General features: G+C 41.1%; 1 protein-coding gene across 2 annotated transcripts in view; it reads left to right on the forward strand.

Moving 5' to 3' along the window:
• Positions 1 to 9,452, forward strand: part of LOC126198425 (exosome complex component RRP43-like) — a 131,236-nt gene extending 121,784 nt beyond the window's left edge. Inside the window, exon 6 of one of the 2 annotated variants that reach the window (XM_049934731.1) lies at positions 9,083 to 9,452. In XM_049934731.1, the coding sequence (XP_049790688.1) occupies positions 9,083 to 9,290 (208 nt within the window). In that variant the 3' untranslated portion in view covers positions 9,291 to 9,452. The remainder of the gene's footprint in view (positions 1 to 9,082) is intronic. The other variant, XM_049934732.1, reaches the window with a different exon arrangement.
• The last annotated feature ends 12,798 nt before the right edge of the window (positions 9,453 to 22,250 follow it).

A 22,250-nucleotide genomic window follows, 5' to 3' on the forward strand; every position in this document is an offset into this window, starting at 1 on the left:
GGGGCTTTCCAATTGTGAGTAGAATTAATTGCTTGGGTGACTTCATGTTGCAAAATTATCACTTCAGGCATTTGTGGTATCATCTTGTATGTGTCTGTTTCTGCTTGTATCCACCGTGCATGCCTGTTATGTTGTACCGGGTTTGACCATATGTTGCTCCAGAAGTGTTCCGTGTCTGTTATGTTTGGTAGATTGTTTATTTTAATGTGTGTGTTATCTATTGTCTGGTAAAATTTCTTTTGGTTTGTGTTGAATGTTTGGTTTTGTTTCCTTCTATTTTCACTTTTTTTGTATCTTCTGAGTCGTTTGGCTAATGCTTGTAATTTCTGCTTCTTTTCGTCTAATTGCTCTGTCGCTTCTTGTTGTGAGATTTTACCTAACCTTTTTCGTTTTTTTTTCCCGAGATTTCATTTCTTATAAATTGTGTTAGCTGTCCAATGTCTTTTCTCAGTTTTTCTATTTTGATCTGTAGCCTGTGTTGCCATGCTGGTTTTGTGGGTTTCTTCTGTGTGTTGGTTGGTTCTGATCTCTGCCTAGTGTGTATACACTCCTGGAAATTGAAATAAGAACACCGTGAATTCATTGTCCCAGGAAGGGGAAACTTTATTGACACATTCCTGGGGTCAGATACATCACATGATCACACTGACAGAACCACAGGCACATAGACACAGGCAACAGAGCATGCACAATGTCGGCACTAGTACAGTGTATATCCACCTTTAGCAGCAATGCAGGCTGCTATTCTCCCATGGAGACGATCGTAGAGATGCTGGATGTAGTCCTGTGGAACGGCTTGCCATGCCATTTCCACCTGGCGCCTCAGTTGGACCAGCGTTCGTGCTGGACGTGCAGACCGCGTGAGACGACGCTTCATCCAGTCCCAAACATGCTCAATGGGGGACAGATCCGGAGATCTTGCTGGCCAGGGTAGTTGACTTACACCTTCTAGAGCACGTTGGGTGGCACGGGATACATGCGGACGTGCATTGTCCTGTTGGAACAGAAAGTTCCCTTGCCGGTCTAGGAATGGTAGAACGATGGGTTCGATGACGGTTTGGATGTACCGTGCACTATTCAGTGTCCCCTCGACGATCACCAGTGGTGTACGGCCAGTGTAGGAGATCGCTGCCCACACCATGATGCCGGGTGTTGGGCCTGTGTGCCTCGGTCGTATGCAGTCCTGATTGTGGCGCTCACCTGCACGGCGCCAAACACGCATACGACCATCATTGGCACCAAGGCAGAAGCGACTCTCATCGCTGAAGACGACACGTCTCCATTCGTCCCTCCGTTCACGCCTGTCGCGACACCACTGGAGGCGGGCTGCACGATGTTGGGGTGTGAGCGGAAGACGGCCTAACGGTGTGCGGGACCGTAGCCCAGCTTCATGGAGACGGTTGTGAATGGTCCTCGCCGATACCCCAGGAGCAACAGTGTCCCTAATTTGCTGGGAAGTGGCGGTGCGGTCCCCTACGGCACTGCGTAGGATCCTACGGTCTTGGCGTGCATCCGTGCGTCGCTGCGGTCCGGTCCCAGGTCGACGGGCACGTGCACCTTCCGCCGACCACTGGCGACAACATCGATGTACTGTGGAGACCTCACGCCCCACGTGTTGAGCAATTCGGCGGTACGTCCACCCGGCCTCCCGCATGCCCACTATACGCCCTCGCTCAAAGTCCGTCAACTGCACATACGGTTCACGTCCACGCTGTCGTGGCATGCTACCAGTGTTAAAGACTGCGATGGAGCTCCGTATGCCACGGCAAACTGGCTGACACTGACGGCGGCGGTGCACAAATGCTGCGCAGCTAGCGCCATTCGACAGCCAACACCGCGGTTCCTGGTGTGTCCGCTGTGCCGTGCGTGTGATCATTGCTTGTACAGCCCTCACGCAGTGTCCGGAGCAAGTATGGTGGGTCTGACACACCGGTGTCAATGTGTTCTTTTTTCCATTTCCAGGAGTGTATTTAGTGTAGTGAGTGCTCCTATATAAACCAGTAGTTGTAACTCTTCCATAGTTGTGTTTTCATTTATTTTGTTGTATATGATTGTGTTGATAGTTTTTATTGTTGTTTTGACTTGTGGGTTATTTGGTGGTCTATGCAAGAATGGTCTAATGTCTGTATTTGTGTCTTTGTATTCTATATATGTTAGCTGAAATTTTTCTTCTATATCTAACATCTGTGTCACTTTGTGTTCTATTTGTGCTTGTTCTGGTGGCTGTCTTAAGATTTCGTTTTCCTCTGATTGTTTAATTGGTGCGTGTTGTTCTTTGTTTGTTTGCTCTGGGATGTTTGAGTCCATTACTGTATTTTCTTGTTCTTCTAATTGCACATTATTTTGTTCCAGTATTTGTTGTACTTGTTGTTTGATGTTTTCTAATTCTGACTGGGGTATCCTGTTATTTTTGATTATTACACGGATCTGATCAGCTAGTCGTTGTTCTGTTAAAAATTTTAATTCTGGGTATCTGGTAATAAATGTTGTGTATACTTGTGATCTGTATCCAGTTGTGTTGGTTCCTAGGTTTGTTGCTTATTATTATTATTATTATTATTATTATTATTGTTCCCCCATCCTTGTGTCTCTATTCCAATTTCTGTTTCATCTACTGCCATATGTTGCTCTCCAAAATGAAAATTGTTACCATTTACTCTATTATGTTCCTTCTGATGATAATTGTTACCGTTGTGATTACTATGTTCCCTCTTGTTGTGATTATTACTATGCCAATTTTGGTTACTACATCTTTCAAAATGTGTGTGTCTACTGTAGTTGTACTTGCCTGTTCCCCCCCCCCCCCCCCCCCCCCAGAACTCTATCTAATTTATCTACATATTTCAAAAACGGTCCTGTTGTGTCATCTGGCCCATAGACTAGGTCCCACTGTACCTCAGCTGGTAACCTTTTAAAGTATCAATCTGGGTGAGTTCATAAAAAGCTTTGCTCAAATAAGGTAATTCTTAAGTCGATTTTTGCAGAACTGTTTCATACTAATTCGCCCATCCCTGTAATTTGGCCCATTGAGAAATTAACTTTTTATTCTAGCGTGTTCAGTCTACGGTCAAAATTTATCTAAAAATCCTTTCTGAAACTCTATGAAGGTTGTGTCATCATTAGTATACTGTAGCCCAGCTTAATGCTTCACCTTCCAGAAACTTTTTAACAAACTTCATTTTCATAATATCAGTCATATTAGACACAAAAGTAGGTCTGCAAAGCTGCAGAAATTCTATAGAATCTACCTTCACGTGAACAGTTTTGCTACTGTAATGTTTCAAAACAAGGTACCATCATTGTTTATAAGATTTCGATTAACTACATCATTAGACAGTTCCTCAACTTTTTTACGGTACTCAAAACAGAGACACTACTTTCTAGGGTGCTGCTTTTGTTGTTATTTAATTTTACATTTTCTGAGAATGTGCTGTCTACTGTATTCACGTATTCAACAAAACTGCTTTCAACAAGTGCAAGTTTGGTGTCAACATTAGTCTCCAAAGTATAAATTCGGCTATTTACATTTTTGTCCACTGTACTTATTTCCCCGCGCACTTTTTCTAAAGCAATTTTGTTTGTTTTCCTATCTTCAGTGATCTCATCTTTTGACATGCTTGACTTCAGTGTTGAATTTGAGCCATTTTCTTTCATTTTAGCCTCCACAGACTCTACCCAACCATCTAACTTCTTAATTTTTTGATTGATATCATTTACGTGAGCTTCATTTTTACCAATACTGAATGACCAATTTCTGTGAATAGGTTCTTATTTTCTTGTTCATGATTTTCAAGTTGCTCATTTGTTTTTACAAACTGGTCATTGTTCATTTTTATTAACAGTGACAGCATGGTCCTCTTGTCATTATCATCATCATCTCATTTTAATTCATCCGTTTGTTTTTCCTGTTTCTCAGGTTCATCACTAAAGCTTTGCTGTTCTTGTTCCACTACACTATATATGTCTCCTATGTCTCTATTACCCCTATTGTTCCAGATTCTTCAACGACTCTCATTGTTAAAAATAATGCAGCAAAATACTTCACCAAAAAGAAAGAAAATATATTCAGTACTTAACGTTGTTGTTGGACGTCAATGCTCTCAATTGTTCACCTCATTTTTTATTTATTTTTTTAATCTTTTTCTAATTTCTGCTTATGAACTACTTTTTGCCGCTATTATTGCTGTGGGTCATATCTGGCTTATCGTTCACATAAAATTTTCACAGTACCTTTTAATCTGCAACAAGAAAAATAGTCCAACACAGTATTCACATTTTACTTTCAGAAAATCCCAGGTGGCACCACCATAATCTGTCACCACCCTCTTGTTGCCCAAAGTTGATTCATTAATTTTTGAAGTAAGTTACTAATTTTGGTAGTCTGGTCACATTTTCACAGCACTTGCCATGCTGAGATAGTGACACACTTCAGCAAGAGATAGCAGCAGTTGGATTTAAATAACTAGTTTTATTAATAATACTCATCTTTTTTTGTTGCTCTTCTTTGTTGTGAGTTGAAGGTTCAATATCCATTTCCTTTCTTTGGTTTAACTTTGTGTGATCTTCTAGAGGATAATTAGGTTGCTTCAATGAAATCATGTAAACAGAGATGGACTTTCCTAAATAACACACATATATTCAGTGATTTCACTTCACAATACGAGTCAGTATAACACAAATGACTCTTACTCCAAACTCGTGCAACCAACTGAACAAAAAGCAAAGATTTACCTCTAACAACATGTAGCAAAGAAATTACTATCATATATTGATCTATTTATGCAAAATCGTCTTTGGAACATAGATAATATAAAGAATTGTTTATCATTTTTGAGAAGTCCATAATCATTGTGGTAATTATATTAAATTTTATAAAAGTTTATATTTAAACATTTTTGCATAGCTGTGTAGTAGTGGATTTTTGGTTTTTATGGTTTTGGTCATTTCATATGATCCAGAATTGGTTAGTACATTTATCTCACTATAACCAGTTTTATTACAATTGCCCCCCAAAAATTTTTAAAAGCATAAAATTAGAGAGAAATTTTGATACAAAATAAGAAACCTGGAGTATAACAAACCAATATTCATCGGTTCTTCATTACATGATATACAGCATTTTGACTATCTTAGCATCATTACTTCATTCAAATGAGGTCGAGGGTATAATTTTGCTTCGCAAAGTTCTTTTCTTGTAGTAGTGGATTTTTGGTTTTTTATGTTTTCAGTATCAGTTGTTTCATATGATCCAAGGTTGCTTAGTACATTTATCTCACCATAACCAGTTTTATTTTAGTGGTCTCCATAGGAAGAACTCAAAACAAGGATATCATCAAGGTAATTGATGCAGGCAAACACAGAGGCTGTCAGCATTCTAAAAAACGCTGAAAAATTGTGAGCGCTTTAACGACACCAAAAGGCTAGCATTGATGTTGGTATAGGCCAAAATGTGTATTGACAACAAGAAGGTGCCAAGTGGCCTCATCCAAGGCAAGCTGGAGGTACCCTTTTGTCAAATCAAACTTGGAAAAGCAGTGGCTGCCTAATAATTTTGCGAGTAACTCGTTATGGTGGGGCAAAGGATGTGTATGTATTGTGGACTCTGCATGACACTGAAGTCACCACAGAGGCGAAGCTTACCCGTTGGCTTCCTAATCATGACCAGTGGTATACCCCATTCACTGCAAGAAATAGGCCAAATGACAAGCAACAACAAGTGGTCTTATTCGGCCTTGACAGAGTTGCGCAACGCGACAGGCAACTGCCGTGCCCAAAAAAGATGAGAACATGTGGAGTCTTTCATGTTAATGTGATTCTGAAAAGCAGTAGCACAACCGAGCCCAGGGTAAAACAGAGGCAAAAATGTAGAGCAGGGGATCTCCAGTTGCTCATATGGAACTTGATCGTACACTAAATTTATCTCATCAGCAATGGAGAAACCAAAAGCGTTAAACACATCTAGCCTGAACAATCACACTGGATTTCCAGAATGGGGTCACTGTGGTGGAGCTTGTAGGTGGACGTGTCTGAAAGCTGGTGGAAACCCATCAGGGAGGTAATCCATATGGTTTGTAACCCCAGTGCTGGAGCCTTTGTAAGCAGGTAGGATCAATTTTTGGTGGCATATTGCAGTTCTTTTTGTGGATATGAGGTTGGTTTCCATATTGACAGATTTGGGGAATGGTAGTGAGCAAGATATGAGATTATAAAGTTCTGGAAAGTTATCATAGGATGACTGCTGAAGTGTGGGCAGATTATGGTTAGGTGGAGAAGTAAGTTGAGTAAGGTAGTGAGGGTGCACCCCCCCTTTTGACTCAGAATCACCCAAGACTAGAGCAACTAAATCACATCCCCCACCAGTGTTTCAACTACCCCTTGTTTTCCATGAAATGAGAAATACCCTCCCTACTATCCTTCTCATTCCTCCGACAGTGTTATTCCTCTGCCTATAGCCCATCCAACCTATACAATATCCTCATCCATCCGTTTTCCATTCCTGCTGGTGAACATATGCTCTGTGACTCATATCCCAGTATCAGACCTAGGTTCAAGACCTGCCCCATACATCCTTCCACTACTATTTAGTCCAGTCCTCTCACGGGCATCTCCTACCCCATCAAAGGCAGGACCACCAGTGAAAGCAGCCATGTGGTCTACCACCTTATCTGCACCACTTTTTGTTATTCTACGTGGGCATGACCACTAACAAGCTGACTGTCAAAATGAATGCCTACTGCCAAAATGTGACCAAGAGACAAGATAGATCACCCAATAGTAGCATGCCATCAAACATTGTGTGCTTGACTTTGGTGACTGCTTCACAGCCTGTGCCATTTGGATTTGTTTTTCACCAACATCAGCTTTTCTGAATGTGAAGGTGTTCCCATAACCTCCTGGCTTCAACCCATAGTATTTCATGACCTCACCTGCCTCTGTCTCCTTCCTGCTTCTACACTAATCTCACACACACCTGCTGTCACCGTACCTGCACCTGCATAGCTTTTATCCCTTTGCTGGTTCTCTCCTCTTGCAGCCCTTCCTGCCCCAGCATGTCCTTGCGCAGTCCCACAGATAGCACATCATCTTCACTCACCCATACCCAGTTATACCTCCCCCTTCACACCCCACACCTGTTCTGTACCCCACTGCCCACTCCAACTGAGATCACTGCTCAACAGCAGTGATGGCGCTATGGTTGGCCCGCTAGATGGTGCTGCCATAGGTCAAATGGATATCAACTGCGTTTCTTTAAATAGGAAACCCCATTTTTTATTACATATTCGTCTAGTACGTAAATAAATATGAATGTTTTAGTTGGACCACTTTTTTCGCTTTGTGATAGATGGCGCAGTAATAGTCACAAACGTATAAGTACGTGGTTGGTTGGTTTGTGGGGTTGAAGGGACCAGACTGCTACGGTCATCGGTCCCTAAGTACGTGGTATCACATAACATTCCGCCAGTGCGGGTGGTATTTGCTACGTGATACATTACCCGTGTTAAAATGGACCATTTACCAATTGTGGAAAAGGTTGATATCGTGTTGATGTATGGCTATTGTGATCAAAATGCCCAACGGGCGTGTGCTATGTATGCTGCTCAGTATCCTGGACGACGTCATCCAAGTGTCTGGACCATTCACCGAATAGTTACGTTATTTAAGGAAACAGGAAGTGCTCAGCCACAAGTGAAACGTCAGCCACGACCTGCAACAAATGATGATGCCTAAGTATGTGTTTTAGCTGCTGTCGCGGCTAATCCGCACATCAGTAGCAGACAAATTGTGTGAGAATCGGGAATCTCAAAAACATCGGTGTTGAGAATGCTACATCAACATCGATGGCACCCGTACCATATTTCTATGCACCAGAAATTGCATGGCAACGACTTTGAACGTCATGTACAGTTCTGCCATTGGGCACAAGAAAAATTACGGGACGATGACAGATTTTTTGCACATATTCTATTTAGCGCCGAAGCATCATTCGCCAACAGCGGTAACGTAAACTGGCATAATATGCACTATTGGGCAACGGAAAATCCACAATGGCTGCGACAAGTGGAACATCAGCAACCTTGGCTGGTTAATGTATGGTGCGGCATTATGGGAGGAAGGGTAATTAGCCCCCATTTTATCGATGGCAATCTAAATGGTGCAGTGTATGCTGATTTCCTACGTAATGTTCTATCGATGTTACTACAAGATGTTTCACTGCATGACGGAATGGCGATATACTTCCAAAGGGATGGATGTCCGGCACCTAGCTCACGTGCAGTTGAAGCGGTATTGAACAGCATATTTCATAACAGGTGGATTGGTTGTCGAAGCCCCATACCATGGCCCACACGTTCACCAGATCTGACGTCCCCGGATTTCTTTCTGTGGGGAAAGTTGAAGGATATTTGCTATCGTAATCCACTGACTACACCTGACAACATGCGTCAGTGCATTGTCAATGCAAGTGCGAACAACTCGCTGTTGAGAGGAATGTCGTTACACGTATTGCCAAATGCATTGAGGTTGACGGACATAATTTTGAGCATTTATTGCATTAATGTGGTATTTACAGGTAATCATGCTGTAACAGCATGCGTTCTCGGAAATGATAAGTTCACAAAGGTACATGTATCACATTAGAACGACCGAAATAAAATGTTCAAACTTACCTACGTTCTGTATTTTAATTTTAAAAAACCTACCTGTTACCAACTGTTCGTCTAAAATTGTGAGCCATATGTTTGTGACTGTTACAGTGCCATCTATCAGAAAGCGAAAAAAGTGGTCCAACTAAAACATTCATATTTCTTTACGTACTACACGAATATGTAATAAAAAATGGGGGTTCCTATTTAAAAATACGCAGTTGATATCCATTTGACCTATGGCAGTGCCATCTAGCGGGCCAACCATAGCGCCATCTGGTTTCCCCCTTCAAGCTAGACAAGTTTCGTTCTTTGTAGTTTTTCCATTTGACGCTTATTTCGTGAGATATTTGGCCCGGTTATGATCAATGGACCACCCTGTGTGTGTGTGTGTGTGTTTGCGCTCTAAAGATTTTGCCATTATATGTTTATTTTTCCAGTGACATTGTGATTGCTGATCCAACAAATGAGGAAGAAAGTATGGCCAGTGGAGTCCTGAGTATTGTCATTCAGGGAGACCAGTTAAGCTCTGTTCACAAACCAGGGGGAACACCGTTATTAGAAATGCAATTGCAGAACTGCATTTCTGCAGCAAAAGAAAGATCACAACTAGTGAACAATTTAATTTGTGCTGCAGTGGGTCAATAAACTTTAAAATTTTGAATTAAAATTGCCATTTTATGTGTGCAGAAATACAAATGTTCTACTTCAGAAACTGACTGTGTATATTTTGTACCATTGTTAAACTTTTATATGATTTATTAAAAAATAAAGAAATAGAAAATGGAAATTCCAGTTCACTCAAGTCTTATAAATGTGTGTACAATTGTTTAATTGAAACAAAAGATTATCATGAGACATGTTTAATAAACTGCCAGTTTGGCTCCTATGAAAAAGACAATGCTGATTTTTCTTTTCCATTCATAGGTTATGTTTTCTCCGTAATCTGTCTCTAATGATCTCAAAATTTTCTTCATTTAGTTGTGGCAGGTTGTATGCATTTTTTGCAAGTGATTACTGTTTTAGATCAATGAGGTCCATCTTCAGATTCACTGGATATAATGGCTCAAACTAGCAATCACTTTTGAAAACAGTTTGCAACAATGAAATAAACAAAACTTTGATCACAGCATATGTCACAGATGATTATGTCAGTATTCATTCTAATGACCTCCCCTTCTTTCTTCTAATACTGAAAGATGATCTGCATTTTTCTTTAATGAGATCAACAGACAAGTAATTTGAAGGGGTTGAGACAGTAATACAATAGCTGCCTTATAAGTTTTTACAAAAACAAAGTATGAAAACCATTTTTAGGTAAAAATCTTTATAGTGTTTCTCAAAATATTTGCCATTAAGATCTATACACTTTTGCACCCATTCAAACCAACTATGGAAACGTTGTTTCCACTCTCATGTTGGTAATTCAGAAACATGGTTTTGGAGGTATTCAACAGCTTCTTGAGTTGATGAAAAATACTGTCCATGTATTTTTTGTTTAATAAAAGGGATCAAAAGAAGCTTTTAAATCATAAACAGATGATCATACACAGTGAGACATTAATTTGACTTTTTCTCCATCAGATCATCAGTTTAAAAATGAATCTTCCATTCTGCAATGCTGTGTATGCTGTTATGAAATTTCCTAGCAGGGACTTCAACCTAGAACCTTGCCATTTATGGGCAGTGCTCTTACTGAAATTGTAGCGATGAGGGTGACTTGGGTGGAATAGGAGTTGCAACTTTGTACACAAGTGCGAGTTTTGTGGACTCCTGTAGCACCCTGACCAGCCCTGGATAACTCTCCTGTTAGCCACATGAACATGGAGTTGTGTAGTCCTCTGCATGTCTCATACGAGTGCTGTGCGTATTGCTATAGTTGGGAGATGGGGATCTGTTAGACTAATCCTTTACCTGAATAAGAGAGGGAAAGATAGGTTGGCTGAGTTTCTTGCAAAAGAAAATGTGCAGGGGGCCATATCACACAAAGCAAAATCCCTGTGGTTACTGTTGTCAGGGTGGTATCATTTTTTGGGTTTGTCAGGATTCGGGCATCATCTTGTGAAGAAAATTAAAAAATAACTGAAGAGTCCCACAAACTGTTAAAAAATCCACAGAAAAGTAAGGTTATCTCATTTTATCAAAATACAATAGGGTTGAGTAATAAGGTAGAAGAGCTTCTTGTCTGCTGGAAAAAATTAAGAGTATTGTGGAAGATACATATCCTGTGCTTATCTGAACATCATTTAACTTCAAAGTTAGAGAACTTAAATATAAAAGATTACACTTGAGCATCTTAGTAATGAAGTAATGTAGGAAAAAGTTAGTCCACAACTCCAGTATTGTGGAGTAACAATTACACATTCTTGTAGGGCTACACCCTCACACATTAAGCAATGTTTGTTGTACACACGCCTCTTAAGTCTGCTGGTGCAACACGACTAGGTGGTACAGTTTATTTTCACAGTTTTTAGATAATAACGAATTTCATGCCATCAAAATTTCGGTAGAGTTGCTCTGTAGTATAGTGTGTATAGGCGAGTGCAAGACAGAGAGTTTCCAATGCTGCAATGGAAAGGCCCATCATTCCTGACCTGTGGTACAGGAATCACATTGTGCATCACATATCTCAGGGTCTGAGGCCAGCCCATACATACAGTGTCATGTTGAGGTCTCACCAAATTTCTGGTAAGTCCAAAACGTTTTCAGCTTTATGTGATCCCTTACATGAAAGTCTAGTGTCCCTTGTCACTATCAATGAACCAAAAATGTTCAGCTCATTGTATGCACCCACACCTTCACCCACTATAAAATAAGTAAATGTAACCTTTTTACAGCACATGGCAAGTGCTTGATAAATGAATACTTCCTCCTGATATTCATTTGTCAATACATAAATGGTTTCACACAACACATAGAAAAAAGCATTACACGATTTGATTTAACCAAAGCATACATAAGCCTGTATGTATGTGTTGGTTACATATGCAGTTCAATTTATACATATTCACATGTAGATCATTATAACATAACTTGTGCAGAAAACAACATATCACTACTGCAGTATGTCCTTTAAGATTTTTCGAGGGTGGTTTAAAAAGTTCTGGGAATCACCATGAGAAGTCAGCACCAGGGCAACGAGTTGTTCACGTTAATTCATTGGACTGATGCCTGTAAACATGTGTCATGCAAGTGTTATTGGAAGAGAGCTGTGGCAGTGACATGGCTATGTTTTTCCTGCATAATAATATGTGAAGACATAAAAAATTGAGATTCAAGCAGTGATTAAGTACTTAGTAAAGAAAGGTATGAAAGCAAAGGACACTCATGCCGATTTACATATTACACTGGGGGTCTCTGCTCCTTCATATTCAACTGTTGCCAAATGAACAAATGAATTTAAATTTGGTTGGGAGAGCTTAGATGATGATCCGCGCAGTGGTCAGCCAAGATGTGTCACTACTCCAGAAATCATTGCAAAAGTGTACAAAATGGTCATTGAGGATCACCGGTTGAAAGTGCATGAAATTCCTCATGCTTTCCAAAAGTCATCTGAAAGGGTATATCACATTTTAACTGAAGAATTAGAAATGAAAAAATTATCTACAAGGTGGGTGCCACAGTTCTTGATGCGTGCCTGCACACAAGCTGTCACCATGGCAAAATTACATGAATTAATGTATGAATTGTTGCCAGACCTGCCTTATTCACCTGATGTGGCTCCATCAGACTTCCATCTCTTCCCAAAACTGAAAATTTTTCTTGGTGGACAAAGATTCACTTTAAACGAAGAATTGATAGCCGGAATTGAGAACTATTTTGCAGGCCTGGAGGAAACTCATTTTTGAGATGGGATCAAGGCACTGGAACATCTTTCGACCAAGTGCGTTAATCTACAAGGAGATTACACTGAAAAATAAAAAAAAGTTTCAGTGATATAAGTACTTTTTTTCCATTCTGTTTCAAGAACTGTGGAAACCACCCTCGTACTTTCATCCTTAAGACACACATGAGAACAATTTATAACATTTTAAATTCTCAGTATTTGAATTTTCTCTTCTCATTCAAAGGATGCCTGTCTCCTACAGATTTGTCATGAGCAGATAACTCCTGACCGTCTCATCACTGACACAAACAATAGATTTGCCTTGAGACCTTCATTAACTAAGAAGAGGCTCAGGTAGACGTGAGTGTAGTTAGTACTCAACAGACTTTCGCCAGGAAACCAACTATCTCAACAACAAAAAAAAAAAAGTAGAAAGTAGGAGGGAAGTTCTGTTGTTAGGTAGTAGCCATAGAAGAGGTGTGGGCCAGGTCTTGCAGGAAAAATTAGGTGACAGGTACCAGGTCACAAGGTTTTTCAGTCCCAGTGCATGTCAGCCAAGTGGCAGAGGATGCAGGATCATTGTGCAAGGGTTTTACAATGGAGTATCATGTTGTGATAATGGGTGGATCAGGCTACAATATTGAGTGTGATCTAGTAAAACTTGCATCTCCAACAAACCATATGCACGTTGGCTTGATTCCTGCTTTCACATGGTATGATTGGCTCCAATTGAACAGCTTTTTCGGGAGGGTTGATACAGAGTTAGATCAGCTTCTTCAATTGGCTACTTTATCAGGCAGATGTTTGGTCCCTGTTGATGCTATTGGTAGGTGGGACTTTACAAGGGATGCCTTGCTTCTTAATAAGAATGGGAAGGTAAATTGGTCAGGATGATGGGGCAGGGGGCACTGAAACTCATGGGAGTTCCTCTTTTTTTAGGTTGAGATCAGTGTCCAATGGTTCAACACTGAATGAAATTAAGCTTACTGAGAAGCTCAGACAAGCAGGTACCAGAGATGTTAAAATATCACAAGATTCTCATAAGAGTTCAGTGACCTTGCATCAGAATATGAGGGAATTAAAAAACAAAGTAAGTCAGCTTCTTCTTTGTTTAGATGATTTAGAAACAGGGTGGAATAGATGTACTATGACTGTCTGAACACAATATTGACACAGATATGGAAAAGATATCCCCTTCCCCCTCCCCTCCCCTCCCCATGAACCATGCACCTTGCTGCTGGTCCACCCAGGGCACTCTCGGTCCTTTCGTGAGTATGTGCATGGCAAGCACAGGGCCCCGAGCTATTGCAGCCTTCCCTCTCTCTCAGGCTGCATGTCCTTTGCTTTCCCCTCCACCCTCTCCTCTCCCTCTCTCAGTGTCCTTGTGTACGTTGGCCTGCTATCCTCCTAGTTCTGTTGGCTTTGCGATTTGGTTTTGTTGTGTAATTACCTCATCCTTTTGGCATTCTCTGGTCCCCCTCTGGGGCTTGATGTCAGTTACTAAATTTCTATTCCGCAGTGTTAGCCATTTGGGGAAAAGTACCTTACCTAGTGTCTCCAGTGTGTGCCGTCCTCTTTCCTTCCATCTTTTCCTTCACGTCGTCTGATGCTAGGGTCCGGAACCAGCAAGGTAGCCAGTACGTTTGGCAGGGTTGTTATGTACCCTTTTGGTTGAGCCCTCTGAATACACAGGGATTACACTTCTGATACCTGAGCTGTGACCTCCTCATATAAGCCTAGGAGTGATTGCTTGGCATCTTGGTGCATTGGAACTCCCAGCAATGGCCTCCTTGCCAGACGGCCCTTGCTGTGGCTGGGTGGTGCCCGTGGGGAGAGCCCCTGATCGGAGTGGGTGGTATCAGGGCAGATGCTATGCAAATGAAACGCACACAGGTCCAGAACTCCTGCCGTTCTTCTACGGTCATCTCTTTGAATGAAAAGAATTCTTTTTGTGCTGCTTCTTCTGTCCCTTCGGCCTTCCCTTCCATGGCTACCCCTGGGAGGAGGGTCAGGCTTATAGGCTACGGGCGAAACCTTTCCCCCACTATCTGGTTTGCACCAGGACTGATGGGGATACTTACACCAATACCAAATCTTTATTTTTTGTGGAACACATTGAAGACAAGTTTGGCAAAGTGGACTCTCGGAGCAAATTGCGGTCGGGTTTGTTGTTGATCAAAACTGCTCTCGCTGCCCAATCTGCGGCCCTTTGTGCCTGTGACCATCTTGGCACAATTACTGTGTCCATTACCCCCCACCAATCTTTGAATATGGTTCAAGGTGTAATATTTCACAGTTACCTCATCTTTCAAACTGATGAGGAACTTAGGTACAATCTAGGACGGCGGGGTGTTCACTTGCGTTTTGGTCACATGGCTTCCCACTGTTCGCTCACCCCTCTCTGTGGTGACTGTGGATGTCTACTCCATGGTGGGAGTTCCTATATCCCTCTCCTGTGTGTGTTAATTGTCATGGCTATCATTCTCCATGTTCACCGGATTGCCCGGTTTATAAGAAGGGAAAGAAGAACTTTCATGTTGTTGCTGTTGTCATAGGGTTAGTATTACTTTGCGTGGTCCCACATTTCTCTGGAATCCAAACTGATCTTCCCCAAGGTCGGCTTCTACCAGTTTTCTATTCATCTGTAAAGAATTCATGTTAGTATTTTACAACTGTGACTTTTTAAACTGATAGTTCTGTAATTTTCACACCTGTTAGCACCTGCTATCTTTGGAATTGGTATTATTATTTTCTTCTTGAAGTCTGAGGTTATTTCACCTGTCTCATACATGATGCTCACCAAATGGAAGAGTTTTGTCATGGCTGGCTTTCCCATGGCTGTCAGTAGTTCTAATGGAATGTTGTCTATTCCCAGAGCCTTGTTATGACTTACGTACTTCAGTGCTCTGTCAAATTTTTCATGCAGTATAATATCTCCCATCCCATCTTGATTTACGTCCTCTTCCATTTCCATAACATTGCTCTCTAGTACATCTCCCTTTTATAGACCCTCAATATACTGCTTCCACTTTTTTGCTTTCGCTTCTTTGCTTAGGACTGGTTTTCCATCTGACTCTTGATATTCATACATGTGGTTCTCTTTTCTCCAAAGGACTCTTTAATTTTCCTGTACATCTAAATTACATATCTGGGCATTAATTACAGCTTGCACTGACCTGTCATTATCCTTGTCTAAATCGTTCACTTCTTCCCGACAGTTCTTTTTTCGTATCTACCCCTTGGTCACACCCAAGAAAATAATTTGGAATAAAGTGCATGCCCCCATCCCTTTTATTGGTCTGTGGATTGGGTCTTATTGTGATCTGTTTGAGTTTTCGTGATTGGTTGGAATATTAGCCTCTTCATTGTAAGTAAACTACCTGCACAACGTGGGTTTGACCTCGCCAGTTCGTGTACTGTATTGCCTTGGAATTAAATTCTCCTTGACCTTGACTCTCACTGGATATATAATTGTTATTCTGTCAATTGTAATTGCCAGGTGCAGGATTGCTGGATGGTCCATTTGTGGTCAGTTCCTGCCAATTACTGTATTAGGGAGGGGGAGTCTACTGTAATTCTGTTTGTGATTTCCTTTGAAACTTTGTTGGTATTTTTGGATTCACCCGTCACCACAAATTTCTTGAATTATTGTTGTTGCACGGGGCTTACGGGCGCCAACTGTGTTGGTTATTGACACCATTGCTATTCTGCTGTTGACTGTTTTGCAGAGGCACACACTTCGTATTAATGTTCTGTAGTTTTGACGGCCACTCTTTATATATTAGATCAATCGATTGGAGTACGGATGAGAAATACTCTGTATCACTTTCAGGTGTAGTGATCAGCTTTTCCCTGATATGGGCGGGCAGGCGACTTTTCAGTATTTCAATACATGGGAAACTGGGTTTGTCTAATATCGGGCACTTCTCAGCCCATATCTGTTGCCCACAAGAAAACACCGCCCTATGTTTCCCCCACAACGAACCGGATCTTCTGTGCTTCTGTCCAGTCGTGGGGTAACATGTTGCAAAAAGCTCTGATAAACACAGCAGGATTCTCTTACCCTCTCATCGAAGAAATTGGAAATTGCCAATGATGGAGCAGACCTTTGTCCGCTAATAAAGTAGACATATATGCAGCGTTGTCCTCTAAATTTCGAGCATGCAGCCACCCAATTAAAATTTCTTCCAATGATGTTTCGGCCGTGTAACGTCAGACGATCTTCAGAACACTGCACCACCTCGCTCGGTGGTACTTACATGTGAAATTTAGTCATTCCGAAATATATGATACAATACCATGTGACTGACCTTTTCCAAAATATATTGAACTTCCTTCTCACTTTTGTATTTGCGAATTCATTTATCACTTCCCGAAAATCCAGACTAACTGTAATGCGTGATTCTATGGTTGGTACTCCTAGATTGATCAGTCTTCTTTGGTTTTCTGTTATCTGTAGTTACTGTAGGTCCTTGTCCATTTTAAAACATAAAAGGACCTTTCAGATGAACAGATTGTTGCTGGAGCACATTTGTTCATTTTGAGTGCTTTGTACACATTTAGATAGACATTACCAATTTTTTTGAAACCAACATTCTACAGAGAAATTCCAAGGGAGGACAACTTGTCACCATCTTCTATCTTCACAGACAACAGGTAACTTTTAAATGTATACATTCTTTACCAAAGTTGTTCTGTTATGTCAGAACTATAGACAGCTCTACAGTTTCTCTGCAGCATCATAAATACGAACAGCTCCTAGTTCGGTGATATTTGAGAGCAACGAAAGTCGTCAGTAATATTCTCTGTAGACATTTGTAACTCGTCCTGAAGAGTTTGTATAAACCTCGAATACGAGATTTTCATTCATTTCCAGAACTCAACACAGTCTAAAACTGTTGGTTCTTCAGAACATTTGTGTTTGTCTTCAGACACAGGTGATTCATCAAAGAATCTATTGTGTTTATTTTGATGTATCCTTTTTTTATTGTCAGCAGCTGAAGGAGGTGGAAGTGGTAGCAATTCTTAATCTCCTTTTATTTTTTTTCAGTCGAATCCTTTTGAACTGAAAAAAAAGTCTAAAACTTTGCAAGGGAGTCATACATTTTAACAGAATTAGAAATGTCTACACCCCCAGCTTGCAGGTTTTTCATTGCTATTGCAGAATACTACCCCACACTGATATTATGAGAGCTGCCACAATGATGTACCACTTTACTTTCTAAACAGAACTTAAGCTTCACATCTAACTCTACGACTTTCATTTTCTGAAATTGTTCTTAATTCAGAAAACACAGCATTCCACCTTACATTCAAACTATTACAAGCATTCTCACATGCACACTGTCGTTTTGTAGGCAGTTACTTGAGCTTCTCTTTTTGCAGAATCAAAAAATGTTTCCAAGATGTTCCAACTGCCTGTAGAATCTGCAAAGAAGTTGTATAAACCTTGAATTAACTCAAAAAACTGTATTGCAGCTCACAAGCCAACTAGAATCAGTGAGTGAGCTGTAAATGGACTGAAGAAAATTCTTCAGTCCTTGAGTCCTGCTTGCAAGCACCAGATGTGTTGGCTACTTTATCATATGACTGACCTCTACAGTTGTCAAATTTCAGTCCATGTAGTTCTAAAGAATTCAAAAGTGCTTCAAAGATCTTCTCTCCAGTGTGACCTGCACTTTTTTTTTTTAATAAAACACAGAAATCTTTCAACTGAGAGGCCATCTTCATTTACATATCTAATTATTGTACTTAACTGGTCATTGTGGGATATGTCTAGCGTCAAACCTACTATGACTGAAAAATATTTATAAGAATTAACTTCATTACTGTACCGTACATATTTTTTGGGTCACTGATCAGCCCATAAGACATAAAATCTTCGTAATTTGCTGGTGACAAGTATGAAGTAAATCCAAGGGTAAGAAACATTGCTATATAGTCAGTCAAGAAAGAATCACACATTTCTCACAGAGCCAAACAACTCCTAGTCTCCAGGATACGCTAGACCCCTAGAAGTTAGCTTCTTAACTACAGAAACAACCTTTTTAGTACATTTCTCCAGTTGTAACTTCATGTTGCTGCTTGATGTGCAACTGACTGACAATTCTGTTCATCTCGTTTCCTTTGTTTTTCAATTTTAACAAGCAGTCTCTGTGAGAGGTAGAATTTTCACGTCCAGCTGCTCGTATTCCAGCATGGCTCCAATCACTGATACCAGATGTCGCAAACTGAGATGCATCACCGAATAATTTACGACATGAACCACATCAGTGATTCTTGGCCATCAGAATATGCAAGTTATTCACGGTTGATAACTTACCCATTCCCCAAAACCCACTGAAACAATTTTTTGGTGCAAGATCACTGAGATCTGTCAGCGTATCAGAAAAAAATCAACCTTTTTGTTCTCATTAATACTATTTTCAGCTAAATAACCCAGTGTCTGGTCGTTGTTTACCAATAAAATGAGTCATTACTGGGAACAAGGAAATCCTCTACTTTAGAGCGTGCAGATTTCTGGCATCCTTCTGGAACTCCGAAAGTTAGAACTTTTGCATTCTGTTACAGTTTACAACTCTAAATTCATCTGCACTTACAGAGATACTCAATTATTACTGTCCTCCCCCGGTAGCTGGATGGTCAGCGCGACAGAATGTCAATCCTAAGGGCCCGGGTTCGATTCCCGGCTGGATCGGAGATTTACTCTGCTCAGCGATTGGGCGTTGTGTTGTCCTAATCATCATCATAATTTCATCCCCATTGACACGCAAGTCGCCGAGGTGGCATCAAATCGAAAGACTTGCACCCAGCGAATAGTCTACCCGACGGGAGGCCCTAGTCACATGACGACAACAACCATTATTACTATTTTGGACCGCGCTTCACTTAAATGTTCAGAACTACACGGTTAACTTTTACTAAAATATGAATCCACCTTTTTCGTTCAGCTTTCTTTCGATATGCAGCACAACTTAACCTAGATCTTCTATCCATCTCGCTACCGTGATGTGAGGGGAAAAAAATTCAGTAATGTACAGTGTAGAAAACTGAACATACAATAGACGACTATCTGACCTAATATGGTGGTGGGTACAGGTGGGGGAGGGGGGGGGGGGAGAAATAGGCTGGGTTTTTATAAATTCTCTCTTCCAACACCAGCAGTACCATTAAAAACACACTCTTTCATAACAAAACCCAATTTTATTAACATTTTCTTATTCCATAATCACTACAGGTGTTTTTTGTTTATGATCCACTTCACACACTTTTTTTTTAAATATAAATGCAAAATACTGCACAAAATTACAATTTAATAATGCACACCCTTTGTTCGTCTGATATGCAACTGAAGAAACAAAGAGTGCTTCTAAGTATCCCTTTTTGAAGAATGGTTCTCGTAATTTACTCAGTATTATAATTGTGACTCCAGATGTTTTAGAAGCACAAAAGATGGGTGTAACATTTTGAGTGGCCATACAGCATTCTAGCTAGTGTCTGCTTGCTAAGGTTTTGGAAAAGTTTAGTACATACAATAAATTAATCCTCATTTTATCTCAGAGAAATATTAGAATGATATTAATTAACTAGGTTTCATAGTCTGGAGGCTGTGTAGTCACGAGCTGGATAGTCGAGAATTCACTGTACTTTGATTATATCAAATACAACAGAACCAACTTCACTATGAGCAGTGAGTACCCGAATTACAAACCTTAATTTTAAGTGGCTAACAACATGAAATGTGTTTTGTATGACGGCAACGTAACCGTGACTAGATGAACAACATGCCACACACAAGATCTCATAGGCTATGTGATTACATGGGAAGCTGTGTCAAATAGAGAACAGCTCATTTAACCAAAACCTCAAAAATTGAAACTTTGGTATCAATAGCAATGCATAGTTTCAAAGGTTGGCACTACCATGAGACACAGACGACAGCGCCCTCTAGCTGGTGCTGGCGAGTTCTACAAGCTCCGCGACTGCTTCGCCCTTTTCATCAGGTGCAGCCAGCAAGGAAACTTCGCTTCAGGATATGACGGGTCAAAGACTTCGCATCTGTACAAAGTTATTTATTCTTTTTTGCACCAGTAAATCATTTTTACTCACTGCAGTACCGACGTATTTTTCCTGCTGGTCCTCCTATCCACGCGCCGCCTTCCAGGCGGGATACAAAAGAAACTAACCAGATAAAAGCCATGGTTTCAAAGGAAAGATCGTCAGTTTGTTTGAGACAAGTACATTATTTATCATGTTAATGAGTCTTCTGTCGCTGCTTGGTAGAGCATTAATTATGACAGAACATTATTTACGGTAGAAACCTCTTACTTTCTTTTATTATTTACTGGAACTATACACTGAAGCGACAAAGCAACTGGTATAGGCATGCGTATTCAAATACAGAAATATGTAAACAGGCAGAATACGGCACGGCAGCTGGCAACGCTTAAATACAAGTCTCTGGCGCAGTTGTTAGATCGGTTACTCTTGCTACAATGGCAGGTTATCACGATTTAAGTGAGTTTGAACGTAGTGTTATAGTCGGCGCATGAGCAATGTGACAGAGCATCTCCGCAGTAGCGATGAAGTGGGGATTTTCCCGTACGACCATTTCACGAGTGTACCATGAACATCAGGAATCCGGTAAAACATCAAATCTCTGACATTGCCCAGGAGATCCTGCAACAACGAGACCAACAACGACTGAAGAGAACTGTTCAACATGACAGAAGTGCAACCCTAGCTTTATGTCTCGCCTGGGCCCATCAACACCGACATTGGACTGTTGATAACTGGAAATGTGTTGCCTGGTCAGATGAGTCTCGCTTCAAATTGTATTGTGTGGATGGATGTGTATGGGTATGGAGACAACCTCATGAATGCATGGATCCTGCATGTCAGTAGGGACTGTTCAAGCTGGTGGAGGCAATGTAATGGTGTGGGGCGTGTGCAATTGGAGTGATATGAGACCCCTGATATGTCTAGATACGACTCTGATAAGTGAGATGTACATAAGCATCCTGTCTGACCACCTGCATCCATTCATGTCCATTGTGCATTCTGATGGATTTGGGCAATTCCAGCAGGAAAATGCAACACCCACACGTCCAGAATTGCTACAGAGTGGCTCCAGGAACACACTTCTGAGTTTAAACACTAATGCTGGCCACCAAACTCCCCAGACATGAACATTATTGAGCATATCTGGGATGCCTTGCAACGTGCCTGTTCAGAAGAGACCTCCATCCCCTCGTACTCTTACAGATTTATGGACAGCCCTGCAGAATTCATGGTGTCAGTTCCCCTCCAGCACTACTTTAGACTTTAGTCGAGTCCATACCACGTCCTGTTGCGGCACTCCTGTGTACTTGCTGGGGCTCGAGACAATATTAAGCACTAATAACGTGTGTCACTTTGGATCTGAGGAAATTCTCTCTGGATTCCAGCGGCATCGTTGACAGAACCGACTGCGGACCTTTGGTGCAGAGCTGGGTGGAGGGTCTGAGTCAGAGGCTCAGACGGTTTTGCGACCATGTTGGCTGCAGATTCCTTGACTTACGCCATAGGATGGTGGGGTTTTGGGTTCCGCTGAATAGGTCAGGAGTTCACTACACTCAGCTGGCGGCTACACGGGTAGCAGAGGCTGTGTGGCATGGACTGGGCAGTTTTTTAGGTTAGAAGGCCTTGAGAAAGTACGGGGTGGGCTGCAATCTCAAAGGGTGCATGGCAAATACAGGACGTGCTTGGATCAAGGAACAGTCGGAATTGTAGTTGTAAATTGT

The sequence above is a fragment of the Schistocerca nitens genome, chromosome 8 (genome assembly GCF_023898315.1).
Source record: "Schistocerca nitens isolate TAMUIC-IGC-003100 chromosome 8, iqSchNite1.1, whole genome shotgun sequence".
Lineage (NCBI taxonomy): Eukaryota > Metazoa > Arthropoda > Insecta > Orthoptera > Acrididae > Schistocerca > Schistocerca nitens.